This window comes from Musca autumnalis, unplaced genomic scaffold (genome assembly GCF_047663935.1).
Source record: "Musca autumnalis isolate F117 unplaced genomic scaffold, ASM4766393v1 scaffold_3, whole genome shotgun sequence".
Lineage (NCBI taxonomy): Eukaryota > Metazoa > Arthropoda > Insecta > Diptera > Muscidae > Musca > Musca autumnalis.
The window spans coordinates 149,936,998-149,959,344 of NW_027411866.1; the positions used below are offsets into that span (position 1 = coordinate 149,936,998).

Here is a 22,347-nt window from a genome sequence, read left to right on the forward strand (position 1 = left end):
CCGTTGCAATTTGTAAACAATGCTATCATTGCACTGTGAATTCTTTGTATTTTGCATTTATTTCACAACATATTGAATATTTAATACGTATTAAAATTTGAAATTTGATATCCTTATAAATGGCTTCAAATATTCGTTTTCTACGTCCTTACGTTGCTGAGGGTTTGCGTGCAGCTGGCATTATGGCTAGCGGTGATGTTTTAGCCCAAACTTTTGTCGAAAAAAAATCTTTCAAAGATGTGGATCTAATACGTACGGCAAAATATGGTTCAATGGGAATGTTATTTGTTGGTCCTATTTTGAAATATTGGTATGGTCTCTTGGATCGTCAAATACGTGGGAAACAAGGTGTATCACGTGCATTAAAAAAGATGGTAGTTGATCAGGCAATAATGGCACCCTCATTAAATTTGGTCATTGCAAGTCTGTTGGGATTAATCAACAATGAAAAACCTCATGATATAGCAGAACGACTTAAAGTTCAATATCCGGATATAATGAAAACTAATTATATGATTTGGCCTGCTGTACAAATTCTTAATTTTGGTCTAATACCTCTACGTTATCAGGTGGTGTTCGTTCAAACGGTGGCAGTATTTTGGAATTGTTTTGTTTCGCAAACGTTAAATGAAAAGTTGGCTAGTAAAACTCCCCAGGTCAGTGATGAACATGAGAAGTCCAAATAGGAAATATTTTTAAAGATAATGTGCATTTTTTTTTATTATTATGTAAAATAATTATCTTAATTAAATTGTAAGATTAAAAATGACAAATACAAAAACATTGCACAAAAATTAAACAATTAATGCTCTGTTCCAGAACCTGCAAGAAGCTACTACTTTTTACTACGATAACAATTTTCCCTTTATGTTATCGGAAAAAGTAGTAAAAATTAGTATATTCTTGCAGTACTGGAACAGACCATAACTTGATATTTTTATAGATGGGATTCTACTTGGGATCCCAAAACTTGGGTAAATACCCAGTAAATACTTTTTTTGGGTGTTTATTTGGGTATTTACAAATTTATTTTGAAATGAACATTTTCAGGGAAATCATGAATATTTCCCTCGAAATTTTCCGCACGGAAAATAATTTCAATAAGAGAAATTCTTTTAAATCAATATTTGTAAATCATTGAAAACTACTAGATTCGCTAAATTATGGGGTATTCTAGTCGAGTCGACAAAAGTATTCCCTTTTTGGGCATAAATATGGAAAAAAAATTGTGTAATTTGGGAATGGGAACAAATTCCGCACGGAATTTTTATTCATGATTGCAGTGATAGTTTTTGTCATATAGAAAAACAAAAATATAACAAAAAATGACAAGAAAATCGGTTTAAATTCGCGGTTTCAATATTTTATATGGTCGTATTAAGCTGGGCGGCAATGGTACGACACAAATGCAAGAGGTCGGGATAACAACGATCATACATAGATATCGGTGAGCAATACATTAATTGTCGAAGTTGTTCCTTTGACAGTTGAGCATGGCCCTGTTTACGTGTTAGGGCAAGTTCCATTTTAATATTTCCTTCATAAGCCGTTCTACTTTGGGACCCAAATAGATATACGCGTGTGATATTTGGCAAATATCAAATCTTCACGCAAATACTTCTGGGTAACCATAATACGCAACAAACGTTGTATATCGGATTTATCCCATTCCTTCAGTATACCGTGATGACTCTTATTGTGATTAAAGTCATTGATTTTTTTAATATTTGAACCCTAGAGAACATCCGCTGTAAAGAATTTCAAAATAATTTCAACGTAACTGGTGGTGGACGGTTTTATGTTTAGCTTACCAATATACAGCAAAGTAAATTTTGAACGACCGCTACATAATTCCTTTACACATTGGGCAACCTTTCGACAATACTGTACAGGATTTATTATATACAAAAAGATGAGATAGGAAGACAAACTGACAAACAGATCTTGAAAGACAAACTTGGCAACTGCTCTTCTAAAGATTAAAAGTAATTTGTTCCTTCTCTCTCAACTTAACGAATACTGTTGTTGTTTTAGGTAATTATCACATGACGCTGCACGATTCTTTAGCCATTCGTCTCTAGAAAATGTTCACCAAAATAATGCAGTTGTTGGGCACGGCGACAATCGGCTACATTTTCACAGTAGCCCACTATGCGATTTAAATTTTCAATGTGCTTACTTTTTACAGAGGCAGACAAGGATTTGTCAACTAAAAGAACGACGCCAGAAAAACAAAATGTGCACATTATAAGACACATCTACTCCCAAATACTCACTGTCAATCATCATCATATCATATCAGCATAATTATAATACAAAACACAATGGGCTATTTCACCATCACGCCCAGCTTGACCAGCTTCTTGATAATAACCCTCAATGGATTTGGGTATGAAATAATGCAACACAAATCGTACGTCCGGCTTATCGATACCCATACCAAATGCAATGGTGGAACATATGACACGATATTTATTTGTTATCCAATCGTGTTGACGTGTTTCAAGAACACTATCGGATAGCCCGGCATGATAGGAACATGATTTTATGCCCGATTTACACATACTTTGGGGGATAAGCAGTAGATAATACCACTACCATTACTATCATTGGAGGTTACTGATAGGATGAAATGTTTCATATCTTCCAATGTATAGGAATCCTTTTTGGGCAATACCGAATATTTCAAATTACTGCGATTGAAACTGGATACAAACCATTTTGGGTTTGGTAAATTCAATTGTTTTAAAATATCAACTCTTACACGGGGTGTGGCAGTGGCTGTCAATGCCATTATGGGGACATTGGGAAAACGGTTTCTCAACATGCCCAGGCGTTTGTAGTCAGGACGAAAATCACGTCCCCATTGAGATACACAATGGGCCTTATCTACGACAAATTACAATAAATTGCGCTTTGTTCCTTTAGTGACTGATCACCGGATAAGTTTTTGGCATAAATCTAAAACGGTTGGGAGAATGAAAAATAACAAACCATTATTAAATTGCTACAACTTACATGTAATGAGGCCATTTTATTAACCCGATCTGAAATCAATGACTTGAGTGGACTTATTATTATGGTAACACCCTCCATCAAAATAGCTGGGAGTTGATAACATAAGGATTTACCTGCAGCAGTGGGCATCAAAACAAAACAATCATACCCCGTAAACGCCGCATTAATAACTTGTAGCTGATTTGTACGAAAACTATTTACGCCAAAGTGAATTTTTAACGCCTCCATCAAACGCTTTGAATGTGGATAGTTATTGCCATCAAATTCTCCAGTAATACCATCATTTTGCACGAATGAAAATTACCAAACACTTCAGTGGAACGTTTATTTAACGATAAAGATGACGAGGGGAAAGTAGGTCTTAGCTTAGCATTCATTTGCATTGGCAATTGTTGATATATTTATATTGTATTCAACCTACAATGAAAGGGAGATGAAGGAATGTAAATTAATTTAAAATTAACAGGGGGTCTTCATTACAAATAACAAATAACCTCTTGTTGTCCTGCTTTCATTTGCCGTTCTTACTCTTCTATGTCACAATCGGGTTCCAGCTTCTCCATGTTGATCTGCTATATAGGTCATTTAGATATTAGCCGGATTTAGCTTACATGTTGAGTGTTGTCATATACATTGCCGACTATTGTGGCGTTTATATTTCTAGCGGCATCATAAACTTCACGTAAAGTATTACGGAGTTCCTCTTCTACAATTATACCGTTAAAAATTTTAACTGCCACTAGAAGCTGCCAATCGTAGGAAAAACTGTTTAATATAAAAAATAGGCATAGTGTTTGATTCGATTACATGTGTATTCTGTTGCATCGAAAGTTAGTACACACCGCCTTTCTTCAACAGACATTTCATTAAATATTCTCTGCAAAGTTACAGTAGTGTCGTTAACGAACCCTACAGGAGGATTCGGGTATAGTGATTCTATAACGTCTGCAGGGGGTATTTTATAATTTTTGGATACCCTTGAAAATTCATAGTCAACTTTGGAAGCAAGTACCTTCCTCATAAGTATTAGGAGCTTTTCGCGATTAAATTGTTGGTTGTGCGGGTTAGTAATAATGCCTGCGTAAATATATTGTTCCTCATCGCTGTCAACATTATGCACTGGATTGGGATTTCAAATGTTATTATGTGCATAGTCTTGCAATTGTAGCACATTATCAGGATCTTCCTCGGCTACATCTATTTCATTATTATCCTCCTTATGGGGATCACGGTGAACAATTGGTTCAATGTCTATGACATCTCCAATGTTCAGTTCCATATTAGTATCTAAATGAAGTTGTTCTTCTTGAACTATATAAATCGCAAGATCTCCCATAACTTCATGTTGAGAGGTTCTGGGTTCTTAAACTAAATTATTATTTCCCATAACTTCATGTTGAGAGGTCCTGGGTTCTTCAACTAAATTATTATTTCCCATAACTTCATGTTGAGAGGTTCTGGGTTCTTCATGTAAACTATCATTACCCATAACTTCATGTTGAGAGGTTCTGGGTTCTTCAACTTAATTATTATTTCCCATAACTTCATTTTGAGAGGTTCTGGGTTCTTCACGTAAACTATCATTACCCATAATTTCATGTTGAGAGGTTCTGGGTTCTTCAACTAAATTATTGTTTCCCATAACTTCATGTTGAGAGGTTCTGGGTGGCGGCAAGTGGAAAATTGGTTTGGAGAAACGGAAAACTCTATTTGCCCCGCATTCATCGTCTGGATGAAAATGTTTGCTGCATATAAACTTTAAAGTGTCTTGCAGTAAACCATACCTATCTATATATATAAAAGAGTAGTGAGGTGAGTGACTGACTGACTGATTGACTGACTGATTCATCAGCGCCCAGACGAAACCGCTGAAGCTAGAAAGTTGAAATTTTGGGTGTAGGTTGCTGTTGGTGTGTAGGGGTGAGATAAGGCTGGGTTTTTGGAAATTCGACCTAGAAGTGTACGAAAAGTACTAAAAGGTACTAAATATGGTACCCTTTGTATTAGGCAAACGGTAAGAGTTAGAATTCTGAAATTTGGAATGAGGGTAACTGATGGAGAGCTAGAAAGATGTACCAAAGGTTTTTTGGAAATTCGAACTACAAGGGTACGAAAAGTACTAAATGGTACTAAATTTAGTACAATTTGGATTTGTGTGAACGGATAGAGCTGGAATCCTGAAATTTGAAATTAGGGTAACTTGTGGAGAGTAACAAAGAAAGGTTTTTGGAAATTCTAACTATAAGTGCACGAATAGTACTAAATGGTATTAAATTTAGTACAATTTGGGTGAACGGATAGAGATGGAATACAGGCATTTGGAATGAGGGTCACTGATGAAGAGTAAGAATGGAAGGTTTTTAGAAATTCGAACTGTAGGTGTACGAAAAGTACTAAATGGTACTAAATTTAGTACAATTTTGATTTGGGTTAACGGATTGAGCTGGAATACAGACATTTGGAATGAGGGTCACTGACGAAGAGTAACAATGAAAGGTTTTTGTAAATTCGAACTATAAAGGTACGAAAAGTACTAAATGGTACTAAATTTAGTACAATTTGGGTTTGGGTGAACGAATAGAGCTGGAATCCTAAAATTTGGAATGAAGGTCACTGATGAAGAGTAAAAAAGAAAGGTTTTTAGAAATTCGGTACGAAAAGTACTAAATGGTACTAAATTTAGTACAGTTTTGATTTGGGTGAACGGATTTAGCTGGAATACAGACATTTGGAATGAGGGTCACTGATGAAGAGTAACAATGAAAGGTTTTTGGAAATTCGAACTATAAGGGTACGAAAAGTACTAAATGGTACTAAATTTAGTACAATTTGGATTTGGGTGAACGGATGGAGCTAGAATCCTGAAATTTGAAATTAGGGTCACTGGTGGAGAGTAACAAAGAAAGGTTTTTGGAAATTCGAATTATAAGTGCACGAAAAGTTCTAAATGGTACTAAATTTAGTACAATTTGGATTTGGGTGAACGGATTGAGCTGGAATCCTGAAATTTGTAATGAGGGTCACTGATGGAGAGTAACAAAGAAAGGTTTTTAGAAATTAGAACTATAGATGTACGAAAAGTTATAAATGGTAGTCAATTTAGTACAATTTGGGTTTGGATGAACGGATAGAGCTGGAATCTTGAAATTTGGAATGAAGGTCACTGATGGAGAGTAAAAAAGAAAGGTTTTTGGAAATTCGAATTAAAATTATACGAAAAATACTAAATGGTACTATATATAGTACAATTTGGGTATGGGTTAACGAATAGGGCCGGAATCCTGAAATTTGGAATGGGGGTCACTGATGAAGAGTAAGAAAGATGTACCAAAGGTCGAAAAGTCCTAAATGGTAGTGAGTTTAGTATGTTGGAATATAGAATTGAGATATGGAGGTAGCTTTGGAAAATCGTACTAATGTGCACGAAGTAGTACTAAATGGTACGAAATTCGCTATACTTTGTATTTGCGTGAACAGATTATTGTTGGAGTGTAGGATTGAGGTAGTTTTGGAAGTTCGTACTAATGGAAAAGTGCTAAATTGAACTACATTGGCTATAATTTGGGTTTAGGTGAACGGATAGAGCTGAGATATGAAAGTACATTTTGGAAAATCGTGTACGAAAAGTGCTAAATGGTACAAAATTTGGAACCTTTTGGTATTTGCTATATGGTATAGAATTTTGTACCCTTTTGTGATAAAGGGTAGAACTGGAATTTTGAAATTTGGTATTAGATTAGCGATTGGTGTTTAGAGTGGAGGTAGGGAGGAGGTTTTGAAAATTCGTACTTATTTATACAAAAACTACTAAATAGTCCTCAAATGGGTTTCAGGAGAACTGGTAAAACTGGAAAACTGAATAGGGGTTAGGATATATGTTGAATATAAGGATGTAATTTTTGAAACGTTTACCTATGTGTACGAAAAGTTGGGTAACATCTTGATACCAAAATCATTTTAAATACTTAAGGTAATAATTTAATTAATTTAATTTAAAAATACGCTATTTGTACAAAAAATACGAAATGGAAAAATATGTGTTCTGAAGATCGCTCTAAAGTTTGAGACAAAGTTCTGAGTTTGAAAAATTGTACTGAATATTGTCCCATTGATTTGATGTTAACGCCAAGGAGTTTCTAAATAATGTACTGAAATTAAGCAGTCAACGTGAAGTATCTTTTCAAAAAATGTTTTTTGTTCTGACCGCTTTGGTATGTAAATTTGAAAACGTGGTCCAATGGGACAGTTTTGTTAACTAGAAGGTATTTACCCCCTGACATTAAAAAATCCTAAATTGAAATGCCTTCAAAAATTTTTGCGTTATATACTGTTGACATACCGGTGCACATTAAGTACAATTTTTTGTAAAGAAGTTTTCTAACCTTTCATGCCACAAATTCCGAATTTCGGTTGGAATATGTGCAGAAGATCTTCAAGATACTCTAAATCTTCAAAATATCTCTTCTAATAAACGTGGATTGAAGTGGAGATTTTTTAAATTAAACTGCTATATCCTCTGAGTATTCAAGGTCCAAATTTAAAGAAAATTGGACAAATACATTAGTTCTTCTTTAAAAATACACTAAGTCGAGAGGTACCGTTATATGGGGATATACGAAAACGTGGCCGAAAATTTAACGGACCTATTCGGGTTCTGGGCGAAACCGCTAAAGATAGAACCTTGAATTGAGAATGTGCGTGATTGTTAATGTGAAGGTGTGAGATAAAGTTTAGTGTTTGGAAATTCGTACTGGAAGAGATTGCTGTGTTAGTGAAGGGGTAAAACCAGGAGTCAAATCTGAAATTTGCAATATGATACGTAGTTTTGGAAATTCGAAATAAAAAATATGGTAGCTGTGTAGGGATGCGAAACGGCAATTTTTTTTTAAATTCTGACTACAATCGAAAAAAATATTGGTAATAAAAATAGGTCTTAGTATAACAGAATCTCCAGTATTCACCATTCCCGTATTAAATATTGTTTATATATATTTCGTTTCCTTTCCGCATACGAAGTAGCGGGCATTTGCTAGTTAACTTATAAAGGAACCCAGTGTTGTAGAACCTTATGATATTTTATATTATTGTTGGGTGGTTTGTACATAGGGGTTTGTTTTTTTTTTTAATTTATTAATTTCCCTATTGCCTACTTCTCCATTCCCACATGTGGAATACAACATTTTTTTCAAAGGAGCCATCTGAAAAATAAAATTTATTTTAAGTATGTAATGGAAAAATGGGCAAGAAGATGAGGTTTGCCTAATTAAGGAGGAAATACAGTCAAAGAGTAAAGTCTACATACACCCTATAAATCGCGAGTTTTAAGGGTAAGGAAAAATTGTTATGCAAATCCAAATACATAGTTCTATTTAATATCCCCAATAAATAAAATCAAATACAACAAAAGTCTATTGGATAATATAAATAACGGTAAAATCTACAAACATTGAAAAATTTTAGGGAAAAAAGTGTACATACACCCCAATGAAATATGGACATTACTGTAAAATTTATGGGAAAAACCAATAACGTAACCTATACTCGTCATTCCTCCGTCCATGTGTGCAGTCAAGAAAATGCTTGTTTTTTATCAACACATTTTTATATTTTTGTGGCACACTTCTTCCACATTTTCACTTAAAGCATTTCTACGCGGTATGTTTTTTACATATTTGTGCATGCCAACTGTCACTTTTTACAAATCTGAATTTTGTAAACATGGTGTGAACCATGCAGAAATTTCAATGCATCAAAGTGTTATGTGCATACATATGTATATTTTTCGAATAGAACGCGCTCTATTCTCGTCTGTACAACCAAAGGTAAACAGCTGTTTTGTTTGTACACGATATAAATAAAGAAAACAACAGAAAACGAATGAATAATAAAATTTTGCCGTGCAGAAGGAATTACAAATGACAGTTGCTATGCATGAATATGTAAAAAACATACCGTGTAGAAACCTCATTAATAAAAAACATACAAATCAATAATTTAAACTTAGTTTCAATTTCTTAAAGGAACTGGTACACATAACACTAATGTACTTTTCCTCATGCTCTGTCTCTTGCAATGGACGACCACGTTTAATGGGCTATAATTCAAAATTATCCTCATAGTTATCCTTAAATTGTAAAAGACTTTCGAGAACTTCAACATAATCATCATCTTCCAAACCGGCAGCTTTAAAACGATGTAATTTAGCAATTTTAATACGTTTCGCTTCACGATGTAGATTTTCCAGGGTGTCACCCAATTCACTTGATGATTGTATGGCGGCTACACATGGCACTGTATTGACACGTTTACCTTCTGGTCTTTTTTCGCTGGGATGTATAAATCCTGATTCAGTTATATGATCGCCAAATATTTCATCCGGGTATGGTAATCGAGTTGGCATAGGAGATTTAATTGAGGTGACATGAGCCATTCCCGAGTGGTTGGAACATTGTAAATATAATTGGAACATTTCCGATACACTTTCACAACGATAGGCTGCCATACGCATTTGTTCCTTGTTGCATGCTTCGCGGGGCCTCTTTAAGCGATACAATGGTATACCTCGTACACACAAAGATTGTATGACATAATCGCTGCCCACTTTACAATTTGGTGTTAATTGGGTAAAAAGTGGTCCCTCGAATTTATCAAGGCAATCTATAAGATCCATATTGTATTCCATTGTAAATGGTAAATTGAACGCAGCAGCAGCAAATTTACGTCCATAATTAGTCATATCACCACAAAATCCTGCCAAGGTATTTGATGCTGGGGCATCTTTTAGACGATACCGCAGAGAAATTGTGTCAAGATAGGAAGCCAATATTGCTGATGTTTGGTAGAGATTATCATTTCGAAATTCTATGGAATTAAATTTGCGAGAAGAGCCCAACTGACGCCAGACACGGTCCTGTGTACTCAAGGGCACAAAAAGATTAGCCTGTTCGATTAATTGACTGAAAGCCAGGGCACTATTTACCACTCGAACTGAATCGGACATGGCTTCATCTGCAAGAGAAAAATTTTGTTAAAATAAAGTAGTAAGTAGATAAAGTATAACCTCCGAACTAAAAATCTTCACATACCTGCAGTTTCATAAAACACATTTTTCGGTGTATATAAAGGTACTGCTAAATTAGCTTTACCATATTCATCATTCAAATGTTCCATACATTGTGTAGCCATGCCACCAAATCCGTTGAATGCATCAAACAACGTTTGGAAACCTTGTATAAAATCACATTCTTCAACATATTGCCGAATGCGATCGCAAAAATCATCTTCAAATTGTTCAGTTTTCCATAACTGAACACCATTACCGAATGTGTCAAATGTTTGTTTCTCCAAATCATGACGATATTGTTTTATAATATGTACAGTGCGTGGATGATAACGTCCATATAGAAAATCAGCCCAAGAATCCGTATTATCAGCAAGATTATATTTTTTATTTTCAATAGCGCTGGTGGCCGCATTATCTAAATCTTCTTGGAATTCATGTTTCTTAGTTTCCTTTTCGGCCACAATTTCAACATTTGTTGGCTGCCATGGTATGTCTTCTTTTAATTTTTTAACTGATTCATGTTCTTCTGCAGCTTCTTCGCCGTCTTGGGGAAATAGTTTTTCGTGTATTTCCCTTTTTAAACTGTTTCCATATAGTTCACCTTCTCGGGGCAAATGTTTTAGAGAGCCATCTAAATCGACCAGGAGCAAACGTGGAGTATAGGTTGTTTGTCTCTTAAGGAGAAAAGCGGATAATGATCGTCAAGGGGCATATTTTGTTAGAATAAAAAAGTACTTACATTGTGATTTACACCTTCCCTGTACAATACATCATGACATATCTCTGAAGGTCCAGCACTGCTGTCATAAGAAAATCCAGACTCCTATGAAAATGAAATGGGTTGGTTTGAACATCTGTTTGGTTTTTTGCCTTTTTCACTAGAAATAACCCACCTGTATGTTCCACCAATGCGTTCCCACATAGTTGGCATAGTTACCAAACTGTAATGTCAATATTTCGCGAACATTGGACATCTTGGAGGCTTTTTAATATCAAAATTAATTATGACCACCTTCTTTTCTCCGTATGTGCGTATGTGTCAAACACAAGGAAAAACAATAAACACATTCAAAGAGGAAGAATGTTATCTTGAAGTTCTCTTATTTTATTTGGACATGTACGCACTTTTCTTATTATTTCACTACAAAATTAATAATTTTCCTTTCAGGAAATGACCAATTCCAAGAGATGCTTGCAAATTCCGGAAAGTAAACAAATCCATATGATTCATGTGTCTTCTAATTTTTTTAGTAAGCATCCAAAGGTGAATTGATATCCCATGAACACAAGTTTTGCATATGATTTGCCAATCTTCTGAAAACACTGCAGCACAAATCTCAAAAAAGATACAGTGACTCTCAGAAAATGAATAGAAATTAATTTCATAAAAATAATAAAATGATTGATCAATAGAATTTTGGGCTTATCTTTCCTTTACCGACCCACCTCAGAAAATTATGAAAAAATTACCACAGATAGTGCTTTTTATCCCGATTCCCACCATGTATTGCTTTTGTTGCGAAAATGTATTCTTCTCGAGTTATGGGCCTCCAAACTTCCACAAAGGCCCTAGTATAAAATGTTGGCAAACCACCGCAGAAAATTATGAAAAAAATACCACATATAGTTTATAGGTAGCTATAGCTTTTCATCCCGATTCCAACCATGTTTTGCTTTTGTTGCGGAAATGTATACTTCCCGAGATATAGGCCTCCAAAGTTCCACAACGGCCCTAGTCTAAAATTTTGGCAAAGCACCGCAGCAAATTATTAAAAAAATTACCACAAAAAGTGATGTTTATACTGATTTCAACGATGTATTATTTTGTTGAAGGGTATGTATACTTGCCGAGATATAGGCCTCAAAAAATATTAAATTTAAAAGAAAAATTTGTTTCCGTTCCCGAGATTTGCACCTGTCCATAGGAGAAAGTCCTAAATCCCGGCCGAAGGCCGGCTATTTAGAGAAAAATATTTAATTTAAAAGAAAATTTTGTTCCCGTTCCCGAGATTTGCACCTGTCCATAGGAGAAAGTTTTAAACCCCGGCCGAAGGCGGCTATTTAGAGGAAAATATTTAATTTAAAAGAAAATTTTGTTCCCGTTCCCGAGATTTGCACCTGTCCATAGGAGAAAGACTTAAATCCCGGCCGAAGGCCGGCTATTTAGAGAAAAATATCTAATTTGCCAAAATTTTAGACTAGGGCCATTGTGGAATTTTTGAGGCCCATATCTCGGGAAGTATACATTTCCGCAACAAAAGCAATACATCATTGGAATCGGGATAAAAAACACTATCTGTGGTAATTTTTTTTTTTCATAATTTTCTGCGATGTTTTGTCAAAGTTATAGGTTAGGGTCTTTGTGGATCTTTGGAGGCCCGTAACTCGGGAAGTATACATTTCCGCAACAAAAGCAATACATGGTGGGAATCGGGATAAAAAGCACTATCTGTGGTAATTTTTTCATAATTTTCTGCGGTGGGTCGGTAAAGGTAAGGAGTTTCGAATTTTGTACCTTTTTTGCCGTTATCGACGAAAATAATTTTTTTACCTCCATTTTTTCCTATTTATGCATGATATGCGGACAATCTTGCATAAAAATCCATGTGGAATTTTTTCCTTTCCGCGATTTCAAAATTTTTTATTTCCATATTTATGTCCAAAAAAGGAATATTTTTGTCGATTCGGCGAAAATATTCCATAATTAAGTGAATTAAGGTTTTCAACTGATGAAGTTTTTTTATATTTTGTTTCATGTGATTTGAGTAATCTTAGTCATTCACTTGTATTCAAATCCGATTTAAATAAGAATTATACAACGAAAGCAAAAATTCAAGTAAAAATTTGGCTCATTTGAATAGAACCCCCCCATTCAATCTTGGGTATACAGGAAGATTCTAGATTGAAAATGAAGTACTTTCAGTAATATTCAAAATAAGTATATCCGTCCTCATTAAAAATACACCCGTATATCCTGCTTTGGCAAGGATTCGTTTTATAATTAAGTGTAGTGCCTGACAAGGCTTGCCATATTCCTTCAACAAGTTAATTACTAGAGTCGTAGATTTTACGCATAAGCCATTCGCATAAATTTTAGATAATATTTACCACTGTAGAATATGGCGGCTACTTCAGGATATAGCATTTCTTCTCAAAAATTTAAGATTTGATGCCTCGAAGTGTATACAAGTTTACAAAATCTTTATGACTGGACATTCGAAAATGCTTGTTACTACCGGAAATGCCTGTTTTAGAAATCTTTTGAATTTGTCGTGTGCATTTAAGGTGAAAGAAATTGACGCTTGACGTTTTTATTCAAGTAAGCGGCACTGTATGTACACTGAAGTGTCAGGTCCTGGCCGGAACACGGATGTTGGTTCCGGGTCAATCCGGTACGAGAGAACCCTGATCTACCTGAAGTGAAAAATTCACATCTTCCGATTTTCTCCCCTAACATGGAGCTTCGCCTTCCAAAATAGAGTCAATGTGTGGCATATTACGCAAGTAGCAGCTATCCATCAGAGGTATGTATGTACATTGCATGTATGGGTTTCTATGGGACAATCTCAAGCGAGATTGAATATAAAAACCATTGTATAAAAATAATTTTCAACCGAGATTACCGTCATTATTCTACTATGATAAAAACAACATCTTTTTTCCATTTGAAATATAATTTATATCTTTAATTTAAATTTTATTTAGATTCACTATTCTCATAACACATACGTTACCATTGGATTACTGGAATGTTTTTTTTAACTTATAATTTATTATAGTTTTTGTCCATCCCGACAATAAGTATATAGAGACGACCGTCGTCGTCCGCTTGCATTTTATTTTCGTTTGCTTCTTTGTGTATATCTAAACTTTATCTACATCTTGTAAAGCTTCATCCGTTACCTTAGTTGTGGTGAAACGTTTATTTGGACGATTAGTGGACGGTGAAGTTGATGAACTACCCGCCTCACTGCTTGAGGAATTCTGTTGCTGTTGTGTTGTACCGCCGGATGCCTGAGCGGGAACCAGTAGGAATTCATTAAACAGGAAATCAGCGTCCATTGATTGGGTTTTGCCATGAAAGCTGCGTGTAATGCGTTTAGGGGGTTCTATAAATTTCTCTTTGACAATTAAAGCACCGGGTCGGGGGCTTGCTGGGCCACTAGCTGAACCCAGTTCCGAGGGCATAATTATGGGACGAAAAATGGCCGTCTGGGAAGCTTTATGTTGTGGCGAACCACCACCGGAAGAGGGATTAGAGGCGGCCACATCTGAGGTTTTTAAATTTATACACGATTGCGTTAGAGTGACATCGATTAAATCTTCCACATTATTTGGCACTCTTTTCAGGGTGTTGCTTTCAAAGGGGAAATTAGAATTGGATGTCGATTGGGTTAGATTTTCAAATTTCCTCAAACGAGCATCCTGTTTCAATTGCAAGCTACTGGGTTGGGGTATATTAATTGAGGCATGCAATGCCGCATAGTCTTTTTGACGCTCAACATCACCACTCTCGAAAAGACTTATTTGTTTTTGTATTTTTGGTGAAATAGTATCGGAAGCTTTGCGTATACTAAGCAAGGGAGGTACAGGATCACCATAGGCTGTTGTTGGGCCGGCACTTAAGGGTGCAGATTCGTCGTCAGTGCGGCAACAACAAGATGATTTGGGTTCATTTTCATCTAAGCGTTTATTTCTCATGCTGCTAAAGAGTTCTGTTGATTGTTCGGCATCATCATCGGGTGGCTGGTCTGAGGCGGCATGTCCCTCACAGCAATAACACATTTCTAATTGGGGGCCTTCATCCAATGGCAAAGAGGGTGTGGTAGCAGCGGATGGTGTGGCATCCTCATCTTCGAAGCCCTAAAAAAGTAAAAATCATTAATTAAATAGCTTTAAGAAACAAACCATTATTCAAAAGTCAACTTACATCCACTGACAGGGTCAACGATCCCTTATTGGCCACAATACTTAAATCCATATTAAAGCTAACCGGAGTTAAACAGGCACTTTTACCACCATGTCCTCCACCACCAATGGCACCCATATTAAATTCCGTATCATTGCTGTCCAAACTATCCAAATTCATGGGTGTATAGACGCATACAGTGTTCAAATCGCCATCAAGACGTGGAAAGAAACGTGCCAACTTGGCTGCCGTTGCCGATGAATGGGGCAGACTATAGTTACCACCTTCATTACTGGTCAAACTAATCGACATCTCACAACTTGGAGTTTCCTGGGAATAGGTATCCGATATAGCCGGTGATGAAGGTTCTGTTATGCTGCTAGCTATACTGGATTGCTTACTCCATACTTAAGAAGAAATGAGGAGGAGGAGGAGAGTTGTTTTGGAAGAAGAAGAATCTTTAGTTTTAGTAATCTTAAGATGTTGGTGGAAATTACACAAATCACATTCATACCGCTTTTGAAGAAATCAACATTAAAATTTTATTTTAAAAATATTTTTTTTTTTTTTTTTGTAATTTGACAGATGAACTTAGAAGCGGGCATCGGTGCTTTGAACTAAAACAAATAAAATAATTTATTTAAAGCATGCAAACAAACATTTAAATAAATATTATTTTAGAAGAAATTATGTGCATTCGAATGATCTTGATCTATGTTAACAATTCCCTATTTTGAAGTTCAAATATCTGTCAAATTGCTTTCCTGGAAGAGAGAACGCATATTTCCTGTTTCTCTAAGACGATTCGAATTCAAATTCGTTCGAATTACTACTAAACTCCTGTTGTTGTAGGAAATGTTTATTTGATTGAAAATATAAACAACTCAAATAATTTTCAGAAAACAGAAGTTGGTAGTAGTTCGAACGAATTTGTATTCGAATCGTCTTAGTGAAACAGGCCATTATTCTAACACTTATCTCACCTATGTGTATTACTTTGAGTTATTTTTTACACATTTTAGTCAAATGAAGTGACGACGTTGTCATCACGATCAGCGGAAAGCTCCTACTTTGAAACTTATGCAAGGAGCTCTGGTCAAACAATTAAAATGGGTACACAACAATGGTCTTAGGTGTGAACTCATCAAACACAGAGCATCCTACCAATGCCGGTTGGAGTCAGTCTAGAGCAATGGTGAGCAAAACTGCATTTAAGAGAATATAAGAGAATTTAACATTTGTCGTTTTTCATGGTTTTTCGAAATTGTTTTTTAATTGTGAAAACACAATTTTAATCTAAAATCGTGGATGAAATTATTTATTAAATAATAATTTCAAAAAATTCTTAATACGGCGTTTATATTATAGTTTTTTGCAGGGTTAACCTTCTTTATTAGGATTTATTTGAAGTATACACAATGGAAATGGCATTTGAAACCCAGACCCACTGGGTTAACCGGGTTATATGTAAACGGCCTATAAACGTCTGAGTTTTGATGAATTAATAAAAGTAAGAGTATTTTACAGCAGCCACCAGTGGATGCCCGTGCACACCTATGATCTAGAGTTGCTCTCGTTACAAGCCAAGTATCTCGGCACCATAGATCTTTCGAAGTAGGGATAGGTAATGGAATGCAATAATCGAATTTACGACTTTTCGATTTTGGTCTAAAATTAAAAATGTAATTTTTCGGTCCGGCGATTATTTCAGTAGTGCGATTCTCTAACACATTTTTTGAGTTACCGACAAAAATCGGTCAAATTGAAATGCTTATAATTTCTGTAATTGACGATGTTTGTCTGTAAGTTAACGACGAATTAAAACTAGTCGTAAAGTTCTACCGATAGCAAGAGTGTTGTCAACTTTTATTTGAATTTTTCATTCATAATTTTGCGTTTTAATTTTACCGATTTTTGTCGGTAACTCAAAAAATTAGTTAGATAGTCCCGCTACAGGTGTCTTAAAACTCGACTTTCGACTTTTTCATAACCGCAGAAAATCGATTATAATCGACAATTCGTCGATTTTCGAGTTTTCTTTTGAAATTGTAGAACCGCCAAAACTGTAAAACCGCCAAGTCAACAATCTATGGGCCAATTCGAAAATCGATCAAAAGATAATCGATTATGCGATTTTTCCTCCAGCCAAAAGTCGACTAGGATTTTAGACTTTTGATTGCAAAAAGTCGAAATCGAATCGATATAGGGATAGGTAATCGAAAGTCGACTTACCTATCCCTATATCGACACATTTTTCTCTCAAACCAAGCGCTGCCTTGTCTGCTTGCGCAAGTACCCAGTTTTATTTCACATCTGATGTTGTTTGTTGTGTTTACGGCGGTGCCGAGGAAGACGAAGTCTTTTACTACCTCAAAATTATAGGAACCAACGTCAAGAGTTGGTCCGTTCTCTAGGGACGCATTGCGCATCGACATCATCAGCTTGGTCTTCTCACCGTTTACCGCCAGACCCACTCTAGCAGATTCCCTTTCGACTTTTGCAAAGGTATCAGTTACTTCCTTTACCGAACGACCGACCCATGATGTCAATGTCATCGGCGTAAGCAAGTAACATGTGGCTATTGGTGTAGATTGTGCCATTTCTTTTGACCTTTGCCTCTCGTATAACCTTTTCTAGCAGGATGTTGAAAAGATCACACGAAAGGCTGTCTCCTTGCCTGAAACCTCCTTTGGTACCAAACTCTTCGGAGAGGTTCTTTCCTATTTTAACTGAGGATCTCGTGTCAGTTAAAGTAATTTTACAAAGCCGGATGAGCTTTGCGGGGATACCAAATTCAGACATGGCTTGGAATAACTTTGAACACAGCGCCTGCTTTATGGTATGGCCCAATTAGGGATACGCAGTGCAATGCAATAATCGGTTTTTCGATTATTCTGTTTTCGTGAAAAACTTAAAACTCGGTTTTCGGTTAGTCGTTTATTTGAGAGTGTTCTAAAAGTCGACTTTCGATTAATCGTTAACCGCCGAAAACCGATTATAATCGAATATATTCGACTATTTTCGTTGATACGATCCCTGATGGTTATATGTATAAAATAGTACCGTCGATTACGCAGTTTTAGCACACCCAATAATCAACTACGACTAATAGTCGACCACGATTAAAAGTCGACTACGAATAATAATAGACTACGACTAATGGTTGACTTCATCTTCCGAAATTCGATTAAGAATCATCGATTATCCGGTTTTGGCACAGTCAATAGTCGACTACGACTTTAAGAAATTTTACGGCTAATAGTCGATTAATCGATTAACCGAAATCGATTTTACGTATCCCTAGGCCCAGTTATTTCGTTGACTTTAGTCGTTCGCACAATATCCCTGACACTATCTTGTAGGTAATAGGGAGAAGACTTATGCCCCTTTAGTTAGAGCATACTCTGTATTCCTGCAATAACTCCGCTGGCAAGAGATGAGGACTGAGACCACAGGTCATCCATTGAATTTTTTCGACCATTGTATGCATCAATCCTAATCACCAGAGCACTCTACAGGCAGTCCTAAATGTGCTGCATGATCTCCATACATTGGAACCTGTAGTGTAGTAACTACCAGGCAGAAGTATACTTCGGTTCAAGGAGCAAAATTCATGGTGCAGCTCCGAAAACGGTCGGGTCACGCTGCCATTCTATGGCGGATAAAAACGGCGAGTACCTCACAGGAAGGCCTGGACCCACAACTTCCCATCTGTAGACGGTGTAGAGATTTATACCCATTGCTCTAAGATTGAATCTGCAACAAGAGCAGGCGTCTATGGCGATAACCTCAACTTCCGACTTTCATATAAATCGAACGAACATTGTAGTGTCCTCCATGCCGAAAGAGCCATAGTTGGACCGGTGACTACCTACGTCGAATGTCAGGAGGCCCTCAAATCACTCAAGTCCCGCTCTAAAAAATCTGCGGCAGTTTTGGACTGCATAAAAGCCTTAGAGATCCAAAAATCAATCATAACTTTGTGTTGTGTGTACCGGGCCATTGCAACATCGAGGGAAATGAAATAGCGAATGAATTGATGCGTTGCGCATTGGAGTAACCCAATATTGCAATCGACAACTCGGTCTAGCCACCTTTATGTCACTTCATGCACCAGTTTAAATAAAGATACAACCGTGTTCTGCCCAGCGGCTGCCACCTCAGTCTACATATCGTCACATGAAATGCCCAAAGACGTAACCCTCAACGTTACTCTTTGAGGGTTACATCTTTGGGCAATTTAGGTGACGATATGCTTGTATTTGTATCGTTTCCTTTTGGTAAGAGCATATCCCGAAATGCCTGCTCCGGATTCTTTTGGTCCGTGGCGGGGCGGAGGAAAACGCTGGACCAATATGGATGTACTCGGTACCTCACATCCACATCCATCACAACTAAGATTCGGTGAAATGTAAAACAGGGTATACACGATCAATTTTGACTGTCGATTTTTCGGAATTATCGATTATAGGGAGAAAACTTATGCCCCTATAGTTAGAACATACTCTGTATTACTGCAATAATTCCACTGGCAAGAGATGAGGACTGAGACCACAAGAGCAGGCGTCTATGGCGATAACCTCAACTTCCGACTTTCATATAAATCGAACGAACATTGTAGTGTCCTCCATGCCGAAAGAGCCATAGTTGGACCGGTGACTACCTACGTCGAAAGTCAGGCCCTCAAATCACTCAAGTCCCGCTCGAAAAAATCTGCGGCAGTTTTGGACTGCATAAAAGCCTTAGAGATCAAAAAATCAATCATAACTTTGGGTTGTGTGTACCGGGCCATTGCAACATCGAGGGAAATGAAATAGCGAATGAATTGGTGCGTTGGGCATCGGAGTAATCCAATATTGCAATCGACAACTCGGTCGAGCCACCTTTATGTCACTTCATGCACCAGTTTAAATAAAAATACAACCGTGTTCTGGCCAGCGACTGCCACCACAGTTTACATATCGTCACATGAAATGCCCAAAGACGTAACCCTCAACGTTACTCTTTGAGGGTTACATCTTTGGGCAATTTAGGTGACGATATGCTAGTAAAGCAGGGTACACACGATCAATTTTGACTGTCGATTTTTCGGAATTATCGATTACTGTCAAACAGTCCAGCAACCACAAAATATTTTGTGGTTGCCTGACGACTGACAAAAGTGAGCTGCCACACTGACAAGCAACCGATTATTTGAGCAAAACTGACTGTCTAAACTGATCGTGCGTACCCCGCTTAATAGATAACACATCCCCCAGTGAGTTGTCTTCAACAAAATACGAAACTCCCCCGAAGTCCCTCCAACAGCAAACGCACACGCACCACTTAATATCAATCTTTGTTGTTCCAAACCCTGTAAACCCACCACTTTTGCAATTTAACTACAATGGACTCCGAGGTAAGATCGAGGAAGTAGTGGACTTTATGAGTCGGAAAAATATCATGTTCCCGGCGGTGCATTAAACCATGCTTAACAATAACTGTTGATTAACGCGTTGTAATGGTTACAACGTACTGAGAAATGGTCGCACAAGAAGTTGAGGTGATACATGGAAAAACTGTGACACTTGGACAACCCCGGCAACCCATGATTTTTCTTTCTTCGGACCATCTCCCCATAATTGTCTCCAGCAGGCCGCCCGATTTTATCACCTCTGAACGCCACACTTTCATCAATCTTGGGAAAGCTAATTGGCCTAGTTTTAGAGTTCACTAATCACCGCTTCAGAGATTTGCCCAACCCTTTTCATGTTCGGGTAGCAGAAGGGTAGTTCCGAGACATGACCACTGCTGCAGTCGCACGCCATATACCAGCTGGTCGAATACTCGAAGTGAGAGCAAATTTCCCAGCAGAAGGTACGGGATTAGCAAATTAGCGTGGCGAGCTTCGTCATGTCAACCCGAGAGTCGGGGAGCTGGCACTGAAAGTTAACAGGTTAGTCGGTGAGCATAAACTGAAAAAGAGTGGTTAAATCATTTGAAGAGTTGCAACCTTGGAGCCGGAATAAGTGAATTGTGGGCAACGGTTAAGTCACTCTCGAACCCTAGAAAGATGGAAGTTAGAACCTCAGTCACGTTTGGCGACGTTACGCTGACTGATCCGAAGAGGTACGCATGTTATTTTAATCGACAGTTTGACGTGTACCCCAGGAGTGACAGGGCGATGAGAAGAGTACTACTTTGCATTAGATCTCTTTCAGCCCAGGATGAACCACCACAATTTAGAATGGATGATGTTGTGAATGTCATCAGGAACGCTAAATCATCCAAAGCGTTGGGCCCTGATGGAAACTCCATGGTAATGGTAAAACAGCTGGATGTGCCGGGAGTCGAATATGTTACTAAAGTCCTCAAACTCTCGCTAGCCACTTTGTTCCAAGTCTGGAAAATGGGCAGGTTGGTCCCAGACATGGATGCCAGCAATGGTGAACTCGATAGTCCGATGTCGCTTTTGTCGCCCGTAGTAAAGCCCCATAAGCCTTTACTCCTTCCCAGCATCAGAGATAGCTATCAAGTTGCCGATCATGTGTTCAATAAGTACAAGTTTACGACAGCTCTACAGACAAGGATGACAGCAATGGTTAACCAGATAGTCCCATTTCGCTTTTGTCGCCCGTAGTAGGGACTCATGAGCTTTTACTCCTCTCCAGCATCAGAGATAGCTATACACTTATCCACTTGCCGATCATGGGTTCCATAAGTACAGATTTACTACAGGTCTGCACGCCAACTTCACACATATTAGCCGAGGACTAAACAAGGATATCGGACAGACCAACCTTCGGCCAAGTTTGAAACGTTTGCTAATCAATTGGAACTAGAAGTCGAAGCTCCGTAGAGTGAAACAGGGAGTTCCCCAAGGTGGAGTGATATATCCAGAACAAGCCGTCCGTCCTCCTGGATAGTATTGGTTGCGCTCGACTTATCAAAGCCTTTGGTACTGTCAAGCACCCAACACTGTTTGGGGTCATAGAGCAGACTAACCGTCGGCCAAATTTTAAACGTTGTATAATCAATTATATATCTGGACGCAAGTAATACATTCCTATATTCCACTTACTCCAGTATTCCACTTAAGATCGTAAAGTATGCGGATGATTGTACGACCATGGTGTCAGGTACCTTCTCTATTGTGATTTTTGAAAGGCGGAACTGCTATTTGTTCGATCTTTTTTCACGCGTGAAATATAAAAATACTCGCCACTAAATCTACGGCCACTTTGTTCACCACCTGTAGGCCTATTCTGTAACTTTTAACAACTATCGATATTGTTTAAATTTCTTTTGCTTTTGTAACAACAATAAAACAAACAAATGAAATTGTTGTGAAATAAACAATGAGTAAAGTTGTTAAAAA

The 22,347-nt window shown here is 37.3% G+C and overlaps 4 protein-coding genes across 47 annotated transcripts in view; 1 reads left to right on the forward strand and 3 right to left on the reverse strand.

The window, feature by feature from the left end:
• Window positions 1-32: 32 nt before the first annotated feature.
• On the forward strand, window positions 33-781 carry Mpv17 (Mitochondrial inner membrane protein MPV17). Its single transcript, XM_073974815.1, has one exon. The coding sequence runs from the start codon at window positions 120-122 to the stop codon at window positions 684-686; it is 567 nt and encodes a 188-aa protein (XP_073830916.1). The 5' UTR covers window positions 33-119; the 3' UTR covers window positions 687-781.
• A 643-nt stretch (window positions 782-1,424) lies between these two features.
• Window positions 1,425-3,156, reverse strand: LOC141398338 (recQ-like DNA helicase Blm; the record flags this gene model as incomplete). The annotated part of the gene is given in 6 exon segments (XM_073975625.1): window positions 1,425-1,748; window positions 1,812-2,178; window positions 2,257-2,565; window positions 2,718-2,889; window positions 2,940-2,961; window positions 3,019-3,156. Coding segments are annotated over 5 exon segments (756 nt in total), but the record flags the coding sequence as incomplete, so codon positions are not given.
• A 5,231-nt stretch (window positions 3,157-8,387) lies between these two features.
• Window positions 8,388-11,341, reverse strand: mst (misato mitochondrial distribution and morphology regulator). Of its 2 annotated transcripts, XR_012411156.1 has the most exons (5): window positions 10,975-11,333; window positions 10,821-10,904; window positions 10,104-10,755; window positions 8,982-10,026; window positions 8,388-8,654 (listed from the first exon to the last, which is right to left on the reverse strand). XR_012411156.1 is itself a non-coding variant. In XM_073971839.1 (4 exons), the coding sequence occupies exons 1-4, from the start codon at window positions 11,053-11,055 to the stop codon at window positions 9,113-9,115; spliced, it is 1,731 nt and encodes a 576-aa protein (XP_073827940.1). In that variant the 5' UTR covers window positions 11,056-11,341; the 3' UTR covers window positions 8,599-9,112. The 2 variants fall into 2 exon arrangements, 1 of the variants encoding a protein (XP_073827940.1); XM_073971839.1 differs by having other exon boundaries at window positions 8,599-10,026; window positions 10,975-11,341.
• Window positions 11,342-13,736: 2,395 nt separating this feature from the next.
• Window positions 13,737-22,347, reverse strand: part of l(1)G0196 (inositol hexakisphosphate and diphosphoinositol-pentakisphosphate kinase) — a 103,203-nt gene continuing 94,592 nt past the window's right edge. For all 43 annotated transcript variants that reach the window (XM_073974811.1, XM_073974808.1, XM_073974782.1 and 40 more), the window contains exons 17-18: window positions 15,012-15,397; window positions 13,737-14,944 (exon numbers count right to left, since the gene is read on the reverse strand). In XM_073974811.1, coding sequence (XP_073830912.1) covers window positions 13,946-14,944; window positions 15,012-15,397 — 1,385 coding nt within the window. In that variant the 3' untranslated portion in view covers window positions 13,737-13,945. The remainder of the gene's footprint in view (window positions 14,945-15,011; window positions 15,398-22,347) is intronic.

Bases quoted from the DNA above. Each gene is read 5' to 3' on its own strand.
- Mpv17 (XM_073974815.1), top strand. From the start codon at position 120: ATGGCTTCAAATATTCGTTTTCTACGTCCTTACGTTGCTGAGGGTTTG.
- mst (XM_073971839.1), bottom strand. From the start codon at position 11,055: ATGTCCAATGTTCGCGAAATATTGACATTACAGTTTGGTAACTATGCC. The intron at 10,905-10,974 runs GTGGGTTATTTC...TCATTTTCATAG, and splicing joins CGCATTGGTGGAACATACAG to GAGTCTGGATTTTCTTATGA. The intron at 10,756-10,820 runs GTAAGTACTTTT...TTTCTCCTTAAG, and splicing joins GGGAAGGTGTAAATCACAAT to AGACAAACAACCTATACTCC.